Source organism: Syngnathus scovelli, chromosome 11 (genome assembly GCF_024217435.2).
Source record: "Syngnathus scovelli strain Florida chromosome 11, RoL_Ssco_1.2, whole genome shotgun sequence".
In the NCBI taxonomy this organism is placed as follows: domain Eukaryota; kingdom Metazoa; phylum Chordata; class Actinopteri; order Syngnathiformes; family Syngnathidae; genus Syngnathus; species Syngnathus scovelli.
Window position 1 is genome coordinate 4,524,653 of NC_090857.1, and position 21,825 is coordinate 4,546,477.

Genomic DNA, 21,825 nt, shown 5'->3' on the forward strand with positions numbered 1-21,825 from the left:
GATCTTGGCGCAATAAGGGTTGAGAAACTGATGATGTAGTGCTTCCGATAAATACTAATGTCATATTGCAAAAGTTTGTTAATTGTGGGCATTTTCTATTTTGGTCATTTGGGTGGTGTGTAAATGATGTGTAATATGAATTGGTTACATGTAAGGTTTTTCCACCAGTCAAAATGCTTTACACTGAGTACCTCATTCAGTGACTGAGCAACCAGGGGGTTCGCTATATTGCTCATTCAAAACGGTCACAATGTCTTGTAATTTTTACATCTGCTTGCAATTCAATATTGGACAGCCTGTGGTCGATTTGTTCCTTTACTTGTTTTGTTTGAGCAATCTTCTCCATTGGCCAGTCTGTTGAAAATGTGATTAATCCAGTTGAGGGGCGTATACGGGAAACAGATGCCACACAGGTGGGATTGTTCGTCAAGCCGCTTGTCACCAGGTTGTTGGACAAAAATGGTCGGTGCGTGTTCGGTCGAGGCTGCCGTCTGGGCCGCTTCGATCTGGAATGCACGTTGACTGACCCTCAGTCGGCTCTGACTCCGTGGCTAATATTTTAAACAGCCCGCATAAGGGCAAAAATGCCTGCTGTCTTTGGAGCTTCAGGAGACATTCCTGTTGGGAAAATCAGCTACGTATGCGTGTCTCTCTATGTGTGTGTGTGCGCTTTGAAGATCAAGGTCTTTGGTTCCATGTCTGCCGTGCACGCTTCATTTGAATTGATGACTCCTCCATAACCAGCAGGACATGTGATCTGTGCTAAACGCCAAGTCGGCTGTCGGCCGTGTGACTCAAAACAAAACACACCTTGATTCTGTTTAGAAAAGCGAGTCTGTAAAGCCAAATGGGATTTTATTAGACACCTCAATACCATGGCAGTCACTTTAGCATTTTTTTTTTTTTAAACGCAGACATTCAATGTGTTTTAATAAATTAAAAGTTGAACTCCCTCAGGTTGTTTGTCCCTTTTCATTGACCCCGACAGGGTCGCAGTTCAGATAAAGGGTGCAACTTGCATTTGCCTTAAAGCTGCAGTGATGCTGAGAACGCGGCCGTCCGTCACTTGCGGATTCACTTTACAGCAGTAACAATACAACAGCGGCGACCTTCTTTTTTTTATTATTATTATTAATAGGCTACACAGCTGAACGTCAGTTCGAATGACAATCTTTATAACTTCAGCCTTTGGAGCCGCCGATGACCTCAAGTCAAGCTTCTTTGTTTGAGGAAAAAAAAAAAACTGCATTGCCGCTGCCTCTACCAAGGGAGCAAACAAGTGCTTTTGTTGGCATGGTAACCCCGTCCACCACTGACATCATTGACACCAAAAGCTTGTCCTTCATACAACATCCACGAATGATGAAAGTAGTAATAAGCATTTGGCTGTGACCGGTGGGATCGCTTGAGAGAAAAGCAAACATTCAAGTGCAATCAAGTGTTTCGCTTGCAATCGTGTACCAGTGTCTCTCGGTAAAAGTTCACATACAGTTTGCTATTATGACACGTTTACTTTGACCATGCAATAAGGCACCACAGCTGACTGTTGGTAAAAGCTTAAAAAGGGCTTTTTTTTTTTTTTACCTGTTTGTCTTTTGAATAAAAATACTATCACTCCTTTGTCATGCACATAAATCCAAATACTCTTTTGTAAAAGATATATAAGAAAACTCTTATGTACAGTCTGATGTCCCTGCACGTTCACGTACTGTACACGGTTGCCGACATTTACAGTGCCGTGAAAATGTTTTGGCGAGGCCTCCGCTGAAATTCTTACTTTGCGTTGTTTCCCCACTTTAATGTTTAAGATCATCCAACAAACAATAATATGGGGAAACGATTTCAAGAAGAGGGCAAATCCATTTTCACTGCACTGTTTGCTTCAAATGCAAGTCACATTTTTTGGAGCTAAAATTCTTAGTGGTCACCTCCCAACAGAAGGTTTTTAAACTATGTACAGCACATACGCTCAGATGGGACGCCACCCACACAAGCTCCGCCTTCAAACTCCGGATTTCCCCCCCTCGGCGCTTCCAAGATCCACGCGGCTCGGGAGCGCTTGGCCTCGATATGAGGTAGCAGTTCATTTCCCAGTGCAAAGAAAGAAAACAAAAACAGGTCCATGCAGCTAGAGTGAATCCACCGCTAATCGATGCTTCTCCTCAGGGGGGGCGAGGCTCTTACGGCGTGCCCGTTGGGCAGCAGAGTCTGTCTGAGCTCAGGCTCACAGTCATTGTCAACATGTCCTCGGCTCACCAGTTTTACCGGAGGGTGAAAAGTATCTTCCTGCGACGTGTATGCGGCCGGTGTTCCTTCCGCTCTGCTCGCTGGGAAAGGAAGACAAGAAGAAGAAAGGCAAATATGAGATTTGCTTGCGTGGTGTCGTCCAGCGGCGCTGAGCGCAGCGTGGCCTGCGGGCCGCGTCTGAATCTCGCTGGAGCAATTCAATAATCAGCAAGACGTGTTGAGGCGGGTAATTAAGAGCTTGGCAGCAGCGCCCGCACACTCATGGCTCGGGGCATGCAACACTGTTACATTGTAAGCGCTGGTCTTCGCTAATCAATCAACAGTGACTAGCCGAGACGCAGTATTTGCCTTCACATGCAATCTGAAATTCCAACGGGCATGTTTGATTTACCTTCTCTGTCGTGCGGATTCACGTTGTTTGGAAATCCTTGAGCGTCCTTTCGAATCCCGTTGCAGAGGGGCGCCACGCGATCCGCCGAGGAACAGTGCGAATAGGGCGGAGGGGCGGCTTGCTGGTGATACTCGCTGAGCCCACCCGGGGCAAAGCCGTGCACTTGGTAATCCGGGTCTTTGGAGTAGAGCTCGTTGCTCTCCATGCAATCCGTGCACAGGACCGGCCCATCGAAACCTGCGGCAAATTTAAAAATAAATTTGTGGATATGTGAGGATGTAGTGTAGCAAATACACACAGGATAGACCAATTCATTTTGATATTGGTCATTTTCAAAATAATAATAACTAAAATTGCTTGTTTAAATGCCAATATAATCGGACTTTATCACAAAAAAAGTAAACTACTAGCAAATATTTCTGATCGAAAGAGTGAGTTTGTTGCCCTTTCAGCAAGGGACTGAAAGAAGATAAATGACGTAAGCATACTAAATAGGTCAGCTAATGTTTCCACTGACAACATTCTACAAAAGTGTTTTCTACTATCAAATGAAATGCCTTGTTTAGACTACAGAAAAAAGGCCGCAAAAGTTCAGGCTCTGCACTAAACACATCACATTCAAAGGCATAAGCCGATTGTAGCCCAAAAATAAATAAACATGGCGAAATAATCAGGTATGAGGAAATGTGCATGCACATAATTGGACTCAATCAAAGCTGAGGTGACACAAAGGCATTTGTACGCTACCTTTTTAATGCTTTCTATTTTTACAGCAGTTGCCGCAATAAGACGCGAATTAATTGTGCCCGCAGCTGTCATGTAGCAAATTCAGGCTGTCGGATTGCGACATAAACTAAAAAGCGGTAACAACCAATAAATGGATTATTAGCCAATCAGAGATGGAGGTAAGAAGCTACCTGTTGAGTCGACCAGGTGTCCGTTGGGCTGAGGTCCGTTGGCGGCCTCAACGCGGATGCAAACGTCCTGGCGCTCCGACAACGTTCCCTGAGAGGACAGGTAGCTCGGCACGTCGGGAGGAACGATAGTCTCATCTGGAGGTGAGCGAGTCGCAAGAATTAGAGAAAAACGTTTTCCGACGAGCGGCCGCAAAAAACAAAAATACAATTGCCCTCGGGGGTTTACGTCTGGTTAACAGGTCAAACCACATTCATGAGGATTGTTTTGAACTAAGTCACGTGTTGCTGAAGCAGACTAACCCGTGTTGGTGACGCTGCAATCCTCGCTCTTCTTCCTTGTCTGGTAGATGATGCACACCCACACCAGGGAGGTGACCACGATACTCGTCACCACGGCGATGACCATGATGCCTATGGTGACCGTGCTTAGGCCGGGCGCGGCGGCGCAGGGCCCACGGCGCTGAGTGACCAGCAGCTGGCTGTGAGCGCGCTCCGTGCCCAGCATGTTGGACATGAGGCAGGTGTAGCGGCCGGCGTCCTCCGGCGTCGCCGCGCCGATGACCAGCAGCTGGTTGCCGGGGGTGAAGTGATGGCGGTCGGAGGGGCGGAGAGGCCGGTCGTCGTGCAGCCACGTGATGCGGGGCGGAGGGCTGCCCAGCGCCTTGCACTGCAGCGCCACCGTGTCACCTACGACCACGTTGCGATCTTCGAGGTCCTGCGCCAAGTGGGGGGTTTCTGTAAGGCCAAAGGGAATATCGTTTGAGCGATCGCACAAACTAACCGGCGGTTAGAATTCAGAGTATCTAAAAAAAAAAAAATACGTCTTGGCTGCGGTCGAACTGTTTTCCTTGACATCTGTGAACATCATGAAACATCTTAAGGTAAGGAAACATTTTCACTTAGAGGATTTCTCCAGGGACAAAAGCCTCTAGAGAACAATAATTCAAGTGTTTCTGCGGCAACACATTGACCAGTGTGTGTGTGTGTGTGTGTGTGTGTGTGTGTGCATCTCGCATACTGAGAACTTCCCCTCACAGCAGGACATACACAGATAAAGAGATCTCACTTAACCCACTTCAGTGTTCCATCTCTCTCCTATCAATCTTCTCTCACTCTCTCCACTCCCCCCAACTAACACGCTCCTCCTTTCCAGGCTCGTCTCGGGCTTCCATTTTTCTCACCGAGAGGATTTTCCAGACAGGGGCCCCTCGAAGGCCGCCCGAACCCCCCTCCGTGCCCACCCCCGCCACTCCTTCACAGATTCAGTTCATCAGCACGGGGCTGCTCGCTTCTATTTTTCCCGTTTGTCGAGTGGCTTAGTCCTCAGTCGCCCCAGTCTCAAGTACCGCCACCCAGAGCTCGTTTAAGGGCAACCCGATGAAAACGGTTTATTTTTTCCATTCCCGACAAGAGAAGACAAAGATGATCTTAGTGAGCTCGGTTCGGTCTGAACCAACAAGACAGAGCGGCCAATAACGTGTGTCGGTCGCTCCCACAGAGAGTGGAGGTGTAACGGTGGGGGTTGTTTGGGAATGTCTAACAAACATCCCTCTGTGAGTCGCGCTCGCTCCCCCAACAATCCCCTTTGACCCTCAACGCTGACCTTTGGCCCCCGACCCGCACAGCAAGGCCACAGCTGCTGAGGAAAGGAAAAATATAAAGCTGGCCATTCTACAGCTTCCCACACGAGAGCCGAGTTATTTACAAGCGTGTTCCTTTGGAGTTGTGGGAAAAGCATCAACGCTGGGCCAAAATGAGCAGAAGCGAACGCTACCTAGCACGGTGAGCGTGGCGTTGGCAGACACAGTTCCCGCCGTGTTTTTGGCCGTGCAGCTGTACACGCCCATGTCTTCGGGCTTGACGTCCATGATGAAGAACACGTCGTCGTCGGGCATGACGTGCATCCGCCGCTCCCGGGCGGCGGGGAAATCCGTGCCGCCGTCCTTCTGCCAGGCGATCTGCGGCGCCGGGTGGCCCTCGGCGGCGCACTCGAGCCTAGCCGTGTGGCCCGTTCTGATGGTGCTGTCCCTGGGCGTCTTCACAAAAGATGGCAGCACTGCAAACCAAAAAAACTTGGATTAAAATGGACGCAGGCGGAATCACACTTCTGCAAGCTTTCATAGGCATGACACCAAAGATGACAAACTGAAGAATAATTCTGTCACAAACGCGACGAGAAGGCCGAGGGGCAGAGCGGTAGAGAAATGGCTTCTGTCATGGAGTCAAATCAATTTGTTACGAACGGCAAAAGAGAGTGGAGACTTTTGTTCGGCTGAAAGAGGAGAAACTCCCGCATGGCTACCGAACTCAATTGCGCCTCTGTCAAGTGGAACAATTGAAAGGCAGATAAGCGCAATGTCAACAGACGTTTTATTTGGCGGAAGTGATGTAATCACACACATGTTAACAGATAACTGATGGCCGTGATTTTTGCTGCACAGCCCTGTTTTTTTTTTTTTTTCAACAGCAATACAAAAAAATCCCCCAAAAGAAATACTGCTGTGTCATCGATTTTCTGGCAATTCCATTTGTACGAACAAAGCCTACCGTTGACAATGAGACGGGCCTTGCTTGAGTACGTGGAGCCAAAGTGGTTGGCGATGATGCACTGGTAGCGCCCCTCGTGCGCAAAGGTGACGTGGCGCAGGTGGAGGATCGTGGTGTACTCCTTCACGCCGCTGCCTCCGCCCGTCCCGTCTTGAGGGCGAGGGCGCACGTGGGCGTAGTTCTCCGTCTCGGCGTGTCGAAGCAGCTCCTGGTCCTTGCGCCACGTGAAGGTCACGGGTGACGAGCTGCTGCTGGCGGCCGTGCAGGTGAGGCGCACGTTGCTGCCGAGGACCGCCACTGTGGTTTCTGGGTGGACGCTGATCTGGGGTTTGGGAACGTCATCTAAATGATGACAGAAGGGGACGGGATAGGTCAAAGTAAGTACGGAATTTAAATGAAAGCTATTGCAGAACAAACACACACACACATTACTCACCGCACAAAAAACTGCTGGATGGAGCCTGATATACACTGGTACCCTTGAGAGCCTCAGGGTGGGCACACGTGGCGTTAACGCCGCTCTGCATTCCGCGGGCCACCAACCACTCAGGCAGCCAGCGGAGCTGGCAGTCGCACAAGAAGCTGTCGCTCTGGATGAGACTGCAGAGAAGAAGCAAACACCTGAAAATCAATTTGGGACGTAACGTGTACAGGTAAAATGTGGATTGGATGATGTGGTGAGTGCTCACAGAGTTTTGAGGTTCTTCATCTTGCTTAGGGCATCGGGCTGGATGGAGCGGATTCCATTGTCACCCAAGTTCCTGTTGGGGTGCGGCAGCAAGTCAACAAACGTCCTCAGATACATACAACCAAATCCAGGTGTCTATGCCTGCTTGTGAAAAAGCTTAGGGGAATTTGCAATCCTCTGGTAGAATGCGACACATGTTCTACAGCTTTGTTCCTGGTCGGCAGCAGGAAGCCAAAAGGTCATAGTTGAAGTTGTGCCGGGCTAGCGAGAAAGAGGCAGCTGGGCGCTTGCCGTGGCTTCTGCCTTTACATCACCGGTGTCAAACCTAAGGCCCAGGTGCCACATACGGCCTGCCAACTCATTCTATGGCCCACTAAAGCAAACCCAGTGAACCAAGTTGAACGTTTTTTCAATGGCTTCTAAATTCCAAATTAGTATCTATAACATGATAAGGCAATAATAGTACAATTATGTGATTTCACAATCATGATGGCCCCCATTGTAGAATACTCACAGGTGTTCCAGGGTCTCGAGTCCAGCGAAGGCTTTCTTTGCCACGGACTTGATCTTGTTTCCAAAAAGCGTTCTGACCATGATGGATGCGGACCAAGTATGCAGGGATGGGGAGAAGAGTGGAGCACAATTAGCAAGGCTGAATCTGATAAGCGGCGGGGGATCGAAAATGCGGAAATCTGAACTGTCTAGAGATTAGCCAAAAGGTGAAAGAGTGAGTGTGTGAAATTGTGTTTGCGTGGAATGATATTAGCCATGACCCGACGGAGTTTGTGACGATATTTAAGCTACTACATGAGAAGCTCAGCCAGCTGCTGCTTTCTTATTTGGAGTCCACGTCCTTTCCTCCATTGGATCTTCTACTTCATCATTCGTGCAATTTACGTTAAGAATTATCGAAAGCACGCCTGTGTGTACACTTTGATGTGCCGCCAACTATTTCTCTCTCTCTTTTTATTTTTTTGCATCTTCTCCCTCCCACGGCTCAGCTAAGCAGGCTTGGGATGCAGCGAGCCGCTCGGGCCCACACTTGACAAAAGACGTAGGGGTCAGGGTTCGGGGGCGTGTGAGGCGTTTGATTTTGATGACTGAATGCGGCCTTCAATTTCACCCTCTCTCAGCTCCCAACAACAGAGAGCGTGAAAGCGGGGGCAGGTCGAGCGCAAGCACGGAGAAGAAATGGAACTAAGCCTATTGGGGAGCGAACCCCCGCCAGTGTGAAGAAAAGGCCCTTTCTCTTCCTCTTTCTCCTTTAGCAGCGCACACACTGAGAACCATCTTGGCTGGACATCGTCTTTTCATCCTGTGGCTTGATTACTAGGAATTACTACTCAAAGGCCAGCACCAACTCTCCATCCCGGGAGACTTGACGACTTGTCACATTGAACTACGTGCCAATTTGAAAACTATTTGGGGTTCATGGTGAAAATGGCAAAGCCCAATTTAAAAGGGGAAAACAAGAATTAGAGACTCACAGCTTGCTGAGGCTGTCCAATCCCGAGAAGGCCCCGTTGGTATCTTCTATTGTGCCTGAGATGTCATTATGGTCCAGCTCCCTGCAGAGAATGAGAGAAAAGAGGATAAAAACGTCGGAAGGATGGATGACAGGTTCGGTGCTGCCTTAGCAAAGCCAAGTCTTCGTCATGGGTTGCACCTGGCCTTAGAAGCCCCTCTGCTGCTCTACTCTCGGGCCAAAAGTCTTCACGGGTTACAGAGCAAGCTTAGCAATGGCCGGGCAAAGATTGAATAGATTTACTGAAAGAAAGTTCCTTAACACTTGTTGAATGTTTTTCACTTGCTTTTTCACACAATACAGTCAAGGCCAGCTGTCTAGGAAGGGAACAAACACTTGTGTCGTAAATCATTTTTCAAACTCAAGACCTTTGAGGTTGCTGGCCAACCACACCCACCCATCACCATCTTCACAATAACATAATACTGCTCCTTCCCATGCTTTGCAGAACCCCCCCCTCCCCACCCTCGTTCTTTTCATCCCCCACTGGCTGCCAAACTGGAGCTGCCAATTTCCAACTCTTTCTGGCTGGCTGGATGTGAATGGTTGTTGGCTTGTTAAAGCAAGGCCAGTGGTGGTGGTGGGTGTTGGGTTGGGGGCAAGGTGGGGGCGGCGCGATGGGCCAACAACCCCCGTGGCCGAATAAGGGGACCATGCGGGCTTGTTTGGAGCTTTCACACCCCGCCGCAGGCTCGGGTGGCGTGCCAGCTCAGCCAGCAAAGCAGGACCAATTAAAGCTCCCCCGGCTAACTTTCGGGCTCGGTCTATGGCTGTTCTCCCCTCGGCTGATTAAATTAGGTCTGCCTCAAAGACACAAGAGTGCCGGGATGAACGGGGAGGATGAGGGAACAAATAAAGTGTGTGTTCATGAAAATAAAAAGTGTGCAGAGAGAGGCTGTGAGGGCACAACACTACCTGGCTCCGCCACCCACAGTGGAGACACCAGGCTTTCGTCTTTCACGTACTAATGTTCTCTTTTTTTTTTCCCAACAGGTTGAAGATTTTGCAAAAAAAAGGAACTTGTTGCGTAAGTTCCGAAGGCAGCAAAGTGACTCTTTTCGGAGCAAAACAAAACCAAAAGGAACAAAGCAAGAAAGACCAGAAAGTTGCCACGGAAACTGTGACATAAGTGAACACAGTCCCAAAAATACAGAAGGCCTATGTGATCAAACTTTGAATATGCAAACACCAAAGACCTCAAATCAGCATGGCATATTCAAAGAGCTAATCAAATATGACAACATCTCGGCTTTCACTACTCCCCTGCGGCACATCTCAGGAGTGATTTTGACTTGCTAATGGCAGATGAGGAGGGGGGGGGGGTGTAGACTTACAGGATGCGTACAGCCCGGAGGCCTCTGAAGGCTCCCTCGGCGATGTGGCTTATTGCGTTGTGTCCCAGACGGAGGGTGTGGAGATCCCCCAGCACAGCCAGACTGCCTTCATCCAGACGCGTCAGGTTGTTATACGACAGATTCCTGGAGAGAGAAAATGCGGGTGAGACACACACAGCGACTAGGACAAGCGAGGCATAGCAGTGAGGAAGAAAAAAATATATTTTTTTTAAGAGTGATTTTGTACTATACACTTATTTACGGTAAATTTCAAATGGAAAGGAAGATGGGTGAATCACTCAAACATTGGACTAAAAGTAACTACTCATAGTCATCAAAAATAATTTGAAAATGTGAGTCTTTGTCTTGTGACTTCATACAGCTCCCCTCTTGCTCATATACACAGAGCGCCTGATTTAAAAAAAAAAAAAAAAAAAAAAAAAAAAAGAAAAGCCACAGGACCACTAAAACGCAAAGAGGACAGCCAGGAGGCAATCTATCATTCATAGACATGTTTACAGGATATGGCGCTCAGATATGAACGGTAAACTTACATCTAACTGGTAATCTTGTCTAACTGTTACACATGGACAAACACGCAAAGCCGGTCCACCTCGCAGTTAGTAACGCCTCAGCTGAGTAAAGCATTTTATAGCAGTGAAATGACGCTCATGTCAACAGAAAAGGAGGAAGGCTCTCAGCTAATACCTTGTCCTTCACTTGACAATGGAGGGGCAAATGTGATCCGTCGGTGTAATTACCACAACACGGCGAGCACAAGATGGCATACGCTCAAGGGATGAAGAAAAAGACACACAAAACAGCAAAGGAACAGTTCTAAAGCTATTGAGCTCAGGTCTAATTATGGGATAAACAGGATTATCCTTCCTAGAGCATATTGAGTGTACAAGCTCTGCGGCGTTTAACCCTTGAAAGATCATATTGCTGAAGATAAAATGGATGTAGATATGGAATAATTATATTTCAAGAAATTTGATTTGGAGTCGGAGGAGGCACTCACAATTCCCTCAGTTTCTGGCAGAACTTCCAACCGTCAGGATTGATGCGGGTTATTGAGTTGTTACTGAGGAAGAGCTGCTGAAGGGACGTCAGACCATACAAGGAGCCACTGTTCACCTCGCTCAGGCTGTTGTACTCCAAGTGTCTGGATTACAAACAATCAATCAGATATCAATCATGACAACAGAACGCTGCCATGAAATATCGAATTGTACATTGTCAGAGATACGTACAGGACTTTCATCTTGGCAAGATCCCAGAAAGCACCATCAGTCAGCTTGTTGATGCTGTTTCTTTGGAGCTTCAGCACCTCCAAGCTGGAAAGACCCTGGAAAGTCAAACCTTCCACCTGACGGATGCGGTTCCTGTTCAGTTCGCTGCGGGTTGGACAGAAGAACACAAATCATGCCAAAAGGTTACAAACTATTTAAAAAAACTGTTTCATCACATCAGCAATTAAGAAGGAAAAATAATTGCCCTCAAAGGAGGAAATAAACAACCTGGCCTCTTTGTTTGTGTTTAATTTGACGTCACACGATTGGCTGGCCGACAAAAAAAAAAAACACCTGTAGAACCTGATAGAATCAAAACAGGTTAGACGTCCATTCCAAAAGTGCTTTTACTCTTCCAGTCAGAGGCGTAGACAATCAATACTTGTGTGTACACAGTGTCCAACTTCGGTGAGACAAAGTAAAATGAAGTTTGGCTAAGCTAGGACGGAGAATGAAGTAACCACTTGGGGAACTTGGAAGAAGCCAATAAATCTTGGTTGCGTTTGACCCACATTTTCACACCGATGTAAATTCAAAAGTACTCACAGCTGGGTAAGCCTCGGGAGCTGGAATGCCCTGACGGGAATCTGACTGACACGGTTTCGGCTCAATCTCAGGACCTGGAGAGTGGAGCCGAGACGGTCTAGCGCTCCTGATTCTAATGTGGTGATCTTGTTGCTGCTGAGGTACCTGAGGACGCCCAAACACAGCTGCACACTCACTACACACATTTCTTCTTTCGGTGAGGTTGCACGATGTTACGCTTGTGCAAATGGAAGAATTGAGAGTTTCCTATCGACATCAAAGGCTTAAAAAAATCATTAAGTGCTCTTAACACGGAATTAATTGTGTAACTGCATTTAATGAGTAGTTTAGCGTCTGAACCAATACTTACAAATCTCTAATCCGGAGGCCTGCGGGGAAGGAGTGTCCTCGTAGCTCAGTGATGTCATTATTGCTCAGGTCCAGGGTTTCCAAGGAAACCAAGTTTCGGATTCGTGCGCCGTCAATACTGCGGATTTTGTTATGATGTCTGAGGAAGAGCAAAAAGAGATATTTTACTGAACAAACAAAAATATGCTTGGTTGCATAAGCAGTGTTTCAAATCTGTCTTATTGGCATTTGACCTCGACACAGGAAAGCCAGAGGGGAGACACTAATTGAACCCATCTTCATACTCAATCAAGCTTCCGCCATATTTTGCGACCGACTGGTTTCATTCCCAGGGTCGTTTGTGTCCAAAGAGCCAAAGAAAGCAAAAGAGAGCAGGTGTTCCAACACTGTCAAAACAAGGTCGGTCGGTGCCTCCTTCCTTTCTAGCCTTCAGCTAGCAAATGGACACACACATGCTCATTTATTGGTTGGGGGTGGGGGGGCATCAGGGGGTCACGCCGCAGTGCCCACCTGAATAAACACGGGCCATAATGCTTCAGGCCGAACCGTGCGAGCGCACAAACAACAAAACAGAGTAACACACAGTGGCTACTTTGAGCGCGAGGGAAAAGAATGGGGGAGGAGAAAAATAGGGGATAGTTAAGAAGTGAGCAAGGGTCAACAGCTGGTGACCTCTGCTGGGAAAAACAGATCAGCCTCAGACTGGTGGAAGAGATTGACCTCTCTCGCTCCTTCCAGTTCCACCACCACGGCCGGCCCCCACCCAAACTCGCTCCCTCCCACGCTCGAGGATCCAGCTGTGCGAGAGCGCCCGGCGTGTTTGAAGTTGGGACGGACAATGGCGGCGTTTATGAAAGCTTGACTGCTCGACACCGGCGGCCATCTTTATCATACTGTTGATGACAACGTTGATGAATCGCTGCTGCTCGGCTTTTGAAGTCCGGGAGATTTACCCGCTGTACTTAATTCCAAAATCTCAATAACGTGGTCCGTCGAGCATCTGATTAGCACGAGCCCGGTTCCTTTTTGACGCTTCTTTTGATGCATCGGTCATTTACCTTGGTAAGACCGTTTCCAGCGCTATCTTTGAAGGCAATTAGTAGGTCCGTTCAAAAAGAGAAGTATGTATGACCTCCCCCCTCCCAACGGTATTCGAACCTCGCTTTGAAGTTGACATGGAGGGCGATGTGTGCAGTTGCGTCAGTGACGACGACACCATTTTTATGCTTTGTTGCGCCATCCTTATGTTCTTACTCTCCACCGTCGACTTTCATTTCTCTTTTCAAATTTCTGTTTTCTAACATGACCCTCGGACAATGTCCTTTATTGGTGAACTATTTCTCTTGCGCCAAACGGTGATGTCACCCCCCCCCCCCCCCCCCCCCCCCCCCCGTCCCTTCCTCCCCCGGCTTGCCGTCACCCATTTTACTGTAAGCTACGTGACAGACAGCTGCAGCTGCAAGTGCTTCGGTGGGCCTTCACTTCAGCTGTGTGGCTTTGTAAATACTGGACCCTCCCTCTCGCCTCTTCCCTGGCAACAGGCTTCAAGTCAGGCCAAAAAAAGCCCCCCTGGTTATTTGGAGGGGCGTTACTTCCATGCTTGGAGCGAATAGAGGTTTTCTGGCGTGAGGAAAAGCAGAAAGACTCTGACCACAAAAAGACTTCGGGATGACTTGTGAGCACACCAGGCTAAGGTGCCACTCTTGCAATCCTCAGCACTAAAACCGAAAGATGACAGCAGCTACAGGTTTTCAGGCGGGCGGCCCGCACTCCAGCAAGGTGTGGAGAAAATTAAACGTGTGGATGAGATAACCCTTTCTAAACATTTCAATAACTAATTAAATTGAATCTAGGTCAAGGTGGCAACGTTGGTCCACTGTTTTCAGACTATGACTTACTATAGACTAAACTTATATTTGAAATATTGTCTGCAGAGTTCCTGCTTTTAACACGGACAAGCATTGGCACATACGTACCCCCTCCCTCCCTCCCTCCCTCCCAAATAAGGCAATAAATCTCCAGTGAGATACCAATGCGGGCGGTCTCCGCAGGCCCGGTTTCACGACTCGGAGAAACCAACATTGAGCAAATGTCTGCCTAATAGGATTATACTCTTAAATCTTAGAATGATACCCAACGAGCTCAAATGGAACTCTAGTTAGTGATTTTTTATTTTATTTTATGATACTGTATCATTGTAGCGCTAGTGGCACTGTTCTAAAAGTGACACGTAAAAGCATTTGCATCCTTGACAGATGTCAGGAGACTATTTCAAGAGCATTTCAAAGAGGCCAGTAGCCTAAGAATACCAAGAGGCAGATCATTCTGGCAACAAGCAGCGCTGTCTACTCACAGGTAGAGTGCGACAATCGTTGAAGCCGCCGATCCTAAATCCGGTATGGAGGTCAGCTCGTTGTGGTCCAGCCGCCTGAAAAGTCACAGTCAGCAAATGGTTATGGAGACTACTTTAAAAATCAAATTATGATTGACACAAGAAAAAGTGTGACAGAATTGTTTGGCCTGATGATGTCACGAGTGCGGCTAAGCTTTTCTGTGTGTTTTGTGTTGAGTGAAAGCGAGCCAAGTCCTCTCCTCGCCGTATAAATTATTGACAAGGCCAGTGTTGGCTACAATATCAGGTGGTGGAGGAGAGGCTTAATATAGAAAACCACCACTTATTCTCAATCGGGCTAAGCTCAAGGTAACACCTACGAGGAAGCTGCTACCAAGTGTCGACCGCGAACGTTGCCAAATTGACGAGGCCGTGCCGCAAAAAGAAGTCCCGATTGCGTGTGTGGGAACAAATATAGCTATGGCGTCCCGAATACAGATGTTCCCATTTTTATTAGCAGGACTACGATAAGTAGGTTACCTGAACCTTGTTTGTGCTGACCTAGCAGACATTTTAAGAAGTGAAACAGTTTCCGAAATATATACAAAGTGATGTAGATGAATACTCACAACTCTCGTAAATTTGATAGGTTGGAAAACACTTCGGTGCTGATGTCAGTCAGCTTGCTGTGGCCAAGATTTCTAGAAAAAAAAAAAAAGAAAAGGCGGTGATAATGAATTCGCAGTGTGAATAATGTGCGGCAAGCAAGCTAATTCAAAGTGAAAACAAAGTGTAAAATCATCCGGTTGACTACAAGCAGGACGGAATCAATACTATCAATGAAGGAACTCTCTCTGCTTGCTCGCTCCACAAACAAAACTAACAGGCCATTCGTCTGCACAATCAATCTGCACTTAGATTTAATAGCCGGCACTCGATTTACAGAGGATGAGAGACTTGTTCAGCAATTGAGTTACCTCAGACAACGTGGGAGGGGGAGGAGGAGGAGGGGGGGAGCATCACGGGGGCATTGAAGGGCAAACATCTGCATTTCACAGACGGTGTCCCATGCCAAATTCATCAAATTAACGTCGGGCATAAACAAGGCCAACTTATGGTATGTCTCGCACACACCTCCTACTTTGCTGGCCGGCCGCCGCCGCCCGTTGGCAGAGGATCGGACAGTGAGAGCAGCGTTTGTGTTTGCTGCTGGCGTTTACCCGACAAAGGGAATCTGCAGATCCCAGTCTACCCCCTCCCACCTCCATCCGTTTGTCCAGACGTGAGAGAGCGACTAGGAATGTTTCGCAGGCCTGCTGAGAAATGAGTTCTTGTTCGCGGACACTTTTACCTGATGCGCCACATTCCTCCATTCCTGCCTCACGAGGAAAACGGCAAAGCTACCGTTATTCATGATCGCTCGTGACTCATTTCGGATCAAAATTAAGAGTCATCGCCCCGACAAAAGACAGTTCATGTCCAACAATCCGATTATTTTTTTTACGACCATTTAACTGCAAGTCTTTTTTTTTTTTCCCCCTTCGACGCATTTTCCTTTTATGTCTCCCGGGCTTGATTGCAGATAATGACCACTTCCCTCCACGTGTCTTTCTCCTTCTTCGAGAGGGTGACGAGGTAATAGCCGAGCATGTGTCTGCCCTCCGGGCGCAGGCCTGACAGGGAGTTGTACATGTGTGTCTGGTTTATGATGGTTTAATGGGCCACCTCCCTTTGTGGTCTAGATCACTAAATTGTCATCCCCTGCAACAGGAGGCAATTTACCTTGTTAAGGCAAAGCTGAGTGTAAAAAGAAAAAAAACAAACGATACGGCAACTTTCATTGCCGCTGCCTTCGAGGAATGCTTTGGGAAAACACAGCCTCGCGGGCAAAATGTGGCAAAAGTGCTACACGGGTGCGAGAGGTCGCGGCAAACAAACAAAAGCATTTCTTTGTTTGCATGCACGCCCGCATGCGGCCGTTTTTTTTTCTTCAGCCAACTGCGGCATACGCTCAACAAGTGTATTTATCTTCGCTTCATTCAGCCCGATTTATTTTCCTGCCGATCAGATAAGATGGGTGGCATTTTAACACCTACTGTATGAGAATATGCTGATAACAGGAGTTTATCTCCCTCCTTCCCTCCTCCAAGTGGGACTACTAAGCGTGGTTAATGCTTTCCAGATAGTGGCCCAGCAATTGCATCTGAAAGAATTTGCAGTGCACAGAACAGATGCCTTCAAGTCATTTGGGATTGATTGACGGGAGACAAAACAAGATGGCGTGTTGTTCCTTACAACCAGCTAGGAAAGGATGTACAGAGAACGCCCTGCATATTGTTGTAATCACATCCACAAACTCCTGTGGACTCTAAAATATTATTGATGCTTATTGATTTTGACTCAATACCTTTGGAGTCAAAACCAATAAGTCTGCCAAACGACAACTTGAAGTTATTACTTGTGACTCATAACTTGTGCGGGTGGTTAGTTATAGTCCACTTCACCTCAGAGTGGAGGTCAGAATTTGTCATTTTAAGTGGCCCGATCGCCGGAAGGATATGCGGCTAATCGAAGACATTAGCGTCAAACTTGCCGACCGAGAAATCTTTCTCGGAGTAAAATAAGGAAGGCCGGTCTGACAAAGCGAAACTGAAGAAACATGGAGTTCATCAGCTGCGCCTTGACATACAAAAACAGATTAAAAAGCTTTTCTTCAAAAACTGCTGCGCTATGTATGGCTGCTGAGGGACCAGAGCGTAAAGATGATGTCATAACATGACATGATGTAAGTCAGAACATACAGCGATACATCATCATGATTCTTTCCTGTTCCTATTGTCCATTAATGCCGTATGAACTTTGCTCATCCAGAGCGTTAAGTGATGTCAGTGACGAGGCTCTTTCAGCCCCACGGGGACACAAACGCCCTTAAATGTGGTCGGTTTCATAGCGTCGTAAAACTCATCAAATAATAACCTGTGTGTCCGAGAGACACACACACCTACGTGCGTGCAAACACACGCACACAAACACACTGTCATCAGGGTCTGCTTTATAGCCGGGCAACTGCCGTCTGGGTGTACACAGAAACTAGCAGCAGCTCCTGGAGACCATTTTACGTGTCAGTTAAAGCGATGAAGTAAAAGTCGGATCTAAAATGCGGAATGAAAAATGTTTGCAATATCGCGAGGTTATCAAAAGTCGAGAAACGTGAAGTCGCTTTTTGACCTTGCTGTTGTGTGCTAAGTTCAACTTAACGTGGGTTTCACCACATTAGTTGTCGTTGTGTAACCTACACGAAAATCACAGTGCGGTCTATTAGAGGGAAAAGGAGCAATTGTGAAGCCAAGCAAAGATGGAAAATCAATTTGAACCACTTGCACATTGGCCGCAGCCAATTCAATTATTTCTAATGTCCTTTACTGTAACACTTGTTGAGCGAGTACAGTAAAGAAAAAAAAAAATGCTGCTGTTGTGAGAACTGCAAAGAAGACCACAAAAGGCCACACCAAGAGAAGAAGCTCCACCTGAAGCTCATTTGCAAAGTTTTATGGATGATAGTGAGGCTGCTCCTTCAAGAAAGAAACAATTTGCTTCTGATCCCCTAACACGCAAGTGAAGGTAATGTCGTCCTGCATAGATTCTTCTCAGACAGGCTCATTCGTCTTCATTGACGTAACAAATGATGGTGACGGTTAATTGGAGTCATAAATCCACAGAAACATTTCATTCAGAACCAAAATGATGAGGAGATCCTTCACTTTCAAGCAAAAATAATGACCCTGAAGCCAAAACGGAGCACTAAGACATGAGGTACCTGTTTTGAAACACATAACAGGAACCTGTTATACATAATGCTCCTCGCCCACACACAACGCAGCAAAAGAGTTCCTCCAGCCTTTGCGGCCACTCCGACTGGGAGGGCGAGTTCTTCGGTTTTCCCGGGCAGGATGTCGAACCACATCTTGGGGCCATGTGCTTTGGCACACAGACAACGCTTTGCAAACACGAGAAATTTGGGCGAAAGGCTCAGCAGTAGCCAGAGGCACAGCATGACCAGAGCTATTATCTTTTAACGTGAGTTCTACCAAGGAGATGTTCTACATATTTCTTCGACACCCCGAACTTCATGCCAATAACCTCTGATGAAAACCCAAAGGGAAGAACAGCTGATGAAAATCAGGGCCAAACATAACATCAGCCAAAACCCGGCGTGATGGTCAAACTGTGACTTGAAAATATCTGCCAGGGAACACGCAAGGCACACAGCAAGGGAAAACTATGGCAATAAACAAACTCACTCTCAATCCCGCGGGATTACAATGCGGCCTAGTGTGAAATTGCTGTGAAACCACAAGTGTTGTAAACCCACCGAGAGCCGCTGTTGTTGCTACGCGGCCGCCCGAACGTTCATCGAGCGTGTCTCCATTTAGCTGTTGTCCAGTCTGTTGATCTTGACAGCAAATGCGGCGAGATAACTAATAAGCACGTAATGGGACGGGACTAAAGCCATTTCGGACAAAGTGGCGGTCAAGTAGCGCACGGCGGCGCGAGTGGATCCAGCCTGAAGGCGGGATTGGCGGCGAACCGCAATGTTGACAAAACAATCGCATGAGGGAGGCTGGAAAAAAAGAAAAACGACTAGCACCCTCAAATTCCCGGAGGCCGTGTGATCGGCCAGTCGTCAACCGGGAAACCGCCGACGCAAATCCATTTCCTGAGGGCGACTGTTTACCAATAAGTCTCCTCTGTCAGTTTTGGGGCTACGGTTCGAGGGACAAGCAGCAGCAGAGCGTGCCAAGTATATTAGGGAACTTGGAAAACCACTTGGGAAATGCTGAGGTACAAAGAGGATCATTCAGTAGTTGGCTTCCGCTGGCTTGGCACCAGAATTTCCTTGTGTGTCGTAGGGAACACTGGAAAGTACAATAAAATGCGGTTTGTGTACTAAATAAAGCACATTTTCTTGTGAGAAATGCGGGCGAGTGAGACAGACACTGTATATCCGCGAGCCCATCATGGAATAACAGTCAAAACAAATAATGTACATGCTTTTTCTTTTTTTACTTTAAAAAATACCATTAATCCCAGTGCCCGGTGGGCAAAGTGCTTTTTATGCACATTACTGTGGCTGAAAATAAGATGAGGCACTGAGAGAGCAAGGAAAGCTTCTTTGGATGACTTCAAATGACTGAGACGACTCGGATGGATTCGAAGGGTGAACCATCATGTTTCATCATTCTTATATATAATATATCCACTTTCTAAAATCAGTATGGCAAAAGATGATCTAGACTGCTTACATAACTCACTGTACCGTGTTTGCTCTTCCGTGTTCATTACTGAAACACCAACTCGAACAGTAATTTGTCTTGGACTTAATTATTGTAATAATATTAATCGTTCTTTTTAACTATGTTACAAATAAGATGTCGTAATTTTGCAAGAATTATGTTTAGGTAAATAAAAATGGCTTCTTTCGTGAAATCCTGAAATGACCATTTTGTGGTTAGTTAGCGTAATTGAGACGCAGTCAACGCCTTACAGGAACAGAGTTGCCTGTCAAAAACCGACGAGCTCAAGCAGAGAAGTATGTCGCCTCGTGGTTTAAAACAATCATTTAAAAGTTGTAAAGCTTGTTTCACCCGAGATAACAAAATTTCAAGAGATCATGCTGGATCAGTAGAGTTATTTTACATGACGCAACTGGAGCTGTTATGATACGACGCTAGCTCAACAGAAGTTACACACCTTCTACCAGGGCAACCAGGATGGTGTTTGCAAACATGATCAATAAACACATGCAGTGCTGCACTTGACTGGCAGTGCTTTTTAAGAATTGCCATTTGTGAGAAGACATGTCCGTGCCGAGTAAGTATTGTCTGCTGAACTGGGTTTTAGTATTTTCGAAGAAGCACTCAGCTTGGTGTTAGTTAAAAACCTGCGTTTGCGCCGTTGTGGGCGTGAACACAATTCGCCAGCAATCAAAGGTGGTGGAGATCCACTGACCATCGTAATACTCCAGTTCCCAAGTGAAGTCACGTCAAGTTCTGACCCAGTGCAACAATAAAAAAACTGTATGTCCCGATTCTTACAGCCATTATTAGACGTGTGTTCACTTTAAGCACATATAAAAGAGCATCGTGAGATGATGCAATGGACAATTCATCTAGCAGTGCTAAATATGGTACGACATTGGGCCTGACAGCCTTGGCCTCTTGCACAATTAACAGAATACATTCATCTTGACAAAACAAAAGGTTGCAGCAGACTTTGTAAATTTGTCTTGATGGTTAATGAGTGAGACTTAGCTGACAGGTGCTTTGCCGCAGGCGAAACCTCAATTTATCATGCAGCTTTATGCAAAAATAGCCAGAAACTATGAGGGGAAAAAAATTAAACTTTTGAAGTCTCAGACAGACAGTAGCAATTCAAGTTATAATCAAATATTTACAGAGTGATTAAGGGGCTTCATGTAATAATTAAGTGATTCACTTACAAGGAAATCGTCCTGACAGGCACATCAACAGGCGGAGCTGCCAGCTCCAAATTACTGCAGTCCACTGAATCTCCATTGCAGGTACAGTTCTGTGCACACTGCAACTCGGATGTCAATCCATGACTGATCAAAAGTTCAAGTGACAAAAATAAATAAAAAACACAAAGAGAGGGATATCCAAAACGTCCCGAGGACGCCGCCATTTTGTATCCAGTTACTAAGAGCGCCGCGGCTGAGTTCTCCAGAACCCGCAAACTGGAATATTCGTGCAGCCTTGTAAAAAAATGATGCACTTTAAAGCATATTCAAAGTTTCCTCTGAATTGTACGCAATAGCCAAAAGGTAGGTGATAAAAGAGGAAAAAGTCATTGAGGACAGAGGTTTAACTTTTCCCTCGATGTCCGAGGCGCGCTTTGAATTTGATTCAGTTTGGTCATTAAAAAAAAGTCAATTCCCACTCAATTTCATGATTGTTACGCATTGATGCAACATTTAACGCTACATTTTCTGCGTGCCCACCAACTTGAGTGACATGTTTGCAAACGTCCAACCCAAAAAAAAAGACGTTTAAAGGGCACAGTGCGCCCGGTTCACTAGAAACATGGCAATAGCAAGTCCGCAAGTTGCAAAGTTAACGTCGCTTTAACAATGAACTTAATGTGCATGTAGTTTATTGTCCCCCGCACAGTAAAGTTGAGCCCCAAACTTTTTCCACAGTCAAATAACTCCAGCGTTGGTAGCAAGCCGAGCGAAGCATAGCGTTCAAATCTCAGTCCCGACTGCTTCAATCCAACTTCCAGTCCAACTTTGAAAAGGTCCCCAAACTCCGATAGAGACCCGGTCGGGGGTTTATTATTTGCAGACTGTAATCACAAAAACTAAATAGTCCGAGTAATAGAAAAAGAAGAGTCCCGCTCCTTTTGACCGTGCACCGCCACCATGAGTTTTGTCCTCTGGCTTACTTTTCCTTTTTTTTTTCTAGTAGGTTAGTGTAGTCCCACGTTGGAAGCACAACAGTGATTCCAGAGCCACTTTCGGCTGGCTGTAATTGGTTGTTTGTAAATGACGTAACTCAAACACCTTTCCCTGATTGGTTCTTTTGGGTTCACCGTGTACGGCCGACTTGCGGCGTTGTGAGCCGCTGTCAGTCAGCGGTGTC

At 46.8% G+C, this 21,825-nt stretch overlaps 1 protein-coding gene and 1 long non-coding RNA gene across 3 annotated transcripts; one reads left to right on the forward strand and one right to left on the reverse strand.

Moving 5' to 3' along the window:
• Nucleotides 1–838: 838 nt before the first annotated feature.
• On the reverse strand, nucleotides 839–21,687 carry lrig1 (leucine-rich repeats and immunoglobulin-like domains 1). 2 transcript variants are annotated; one of them, XM_049732577.2, is made up of 18 exons: nucleotides 20,667–21,687; nucleotides 14,797–14,868; nucleotides 14,189–14,263; nucleotides 11,837–11,974; nucleotides 11,488–11,631; nucleotides 10,903–11,046; nucleotides 10,671–10,814; nucleotides 9,650–9,793; nucleotides 8,278–8,358; nucleotides 7,305–7,376; nucleotides 6,792–6,863; nucleotides 6,539–6,702; nucleotides 6,103–6,444; nucleotides 5,330–5,611; nucleotides 3,856–4,290; nucleotides 3,556–3,690; nucleotides 2,639–2,875; nucleotides 839–2,327 (listed from the first exon to the last, which is right to left on the reverse strand). In XM_049732577.2, the coding sequence occupies exons 1-18, from the start codon at nucleotides 20,867–20,869 to the stop codon at nucleotides 2,146–2,148; spliced, it is 3,066 nt and encodes a 1,021-aa protein (XP_049588534.1). In that variant the 5' UTR covers nucleotides 20,870–21,687; the 3' UTR covers nucleotides 839–2,145. The 2 variants fall into 2 exon arrangements, with proteins under 2 accessions (XP_049588534.1, XP_049588535.1); XM_049732578.1 differs by lacking the exon at nucleotides 20,667–21,687 and adding an exon at nucleotides 17,695–17,720.
• LOC125976735 (uncharacterized) lies at nucleotides 4,290–6,343 on the forward strand. Its single transcript, XR_007484497.2, has 2 exons — nucleotides 4,290–4,436; nucleotides 4,709–6,343. It is a non-coding gene; the product is annotated as an uncharacterized lncRNA (long non-coding RNA).
• Nucleotides 21,688–21,825: the final 138 nt, after the last annotated feature.

Coding starts and splice junctions, on each gene's coding strand:
- lrig1 (XM_049732577.2), bottom strand. CDS start 20,869: ATGGCGGCGTCCTCGGGACGTTTTGGATATCCCTCTCTTTGTGTTTTT. Junction 14,264..14,796: donor CTATCAAATTTACGAGAGTT/GTGAGTATTCAT, acceptor GTGACTTTTCAG/GCGGCTGGACCACAACGAGC. Junction 7,377..8,277: donor TTGGACAGCCTCAGCAAGCT/GTGAGTCTCTAA, acceptor CATCATGGTCAG/AACGCTTTTTGGAAACAAGA.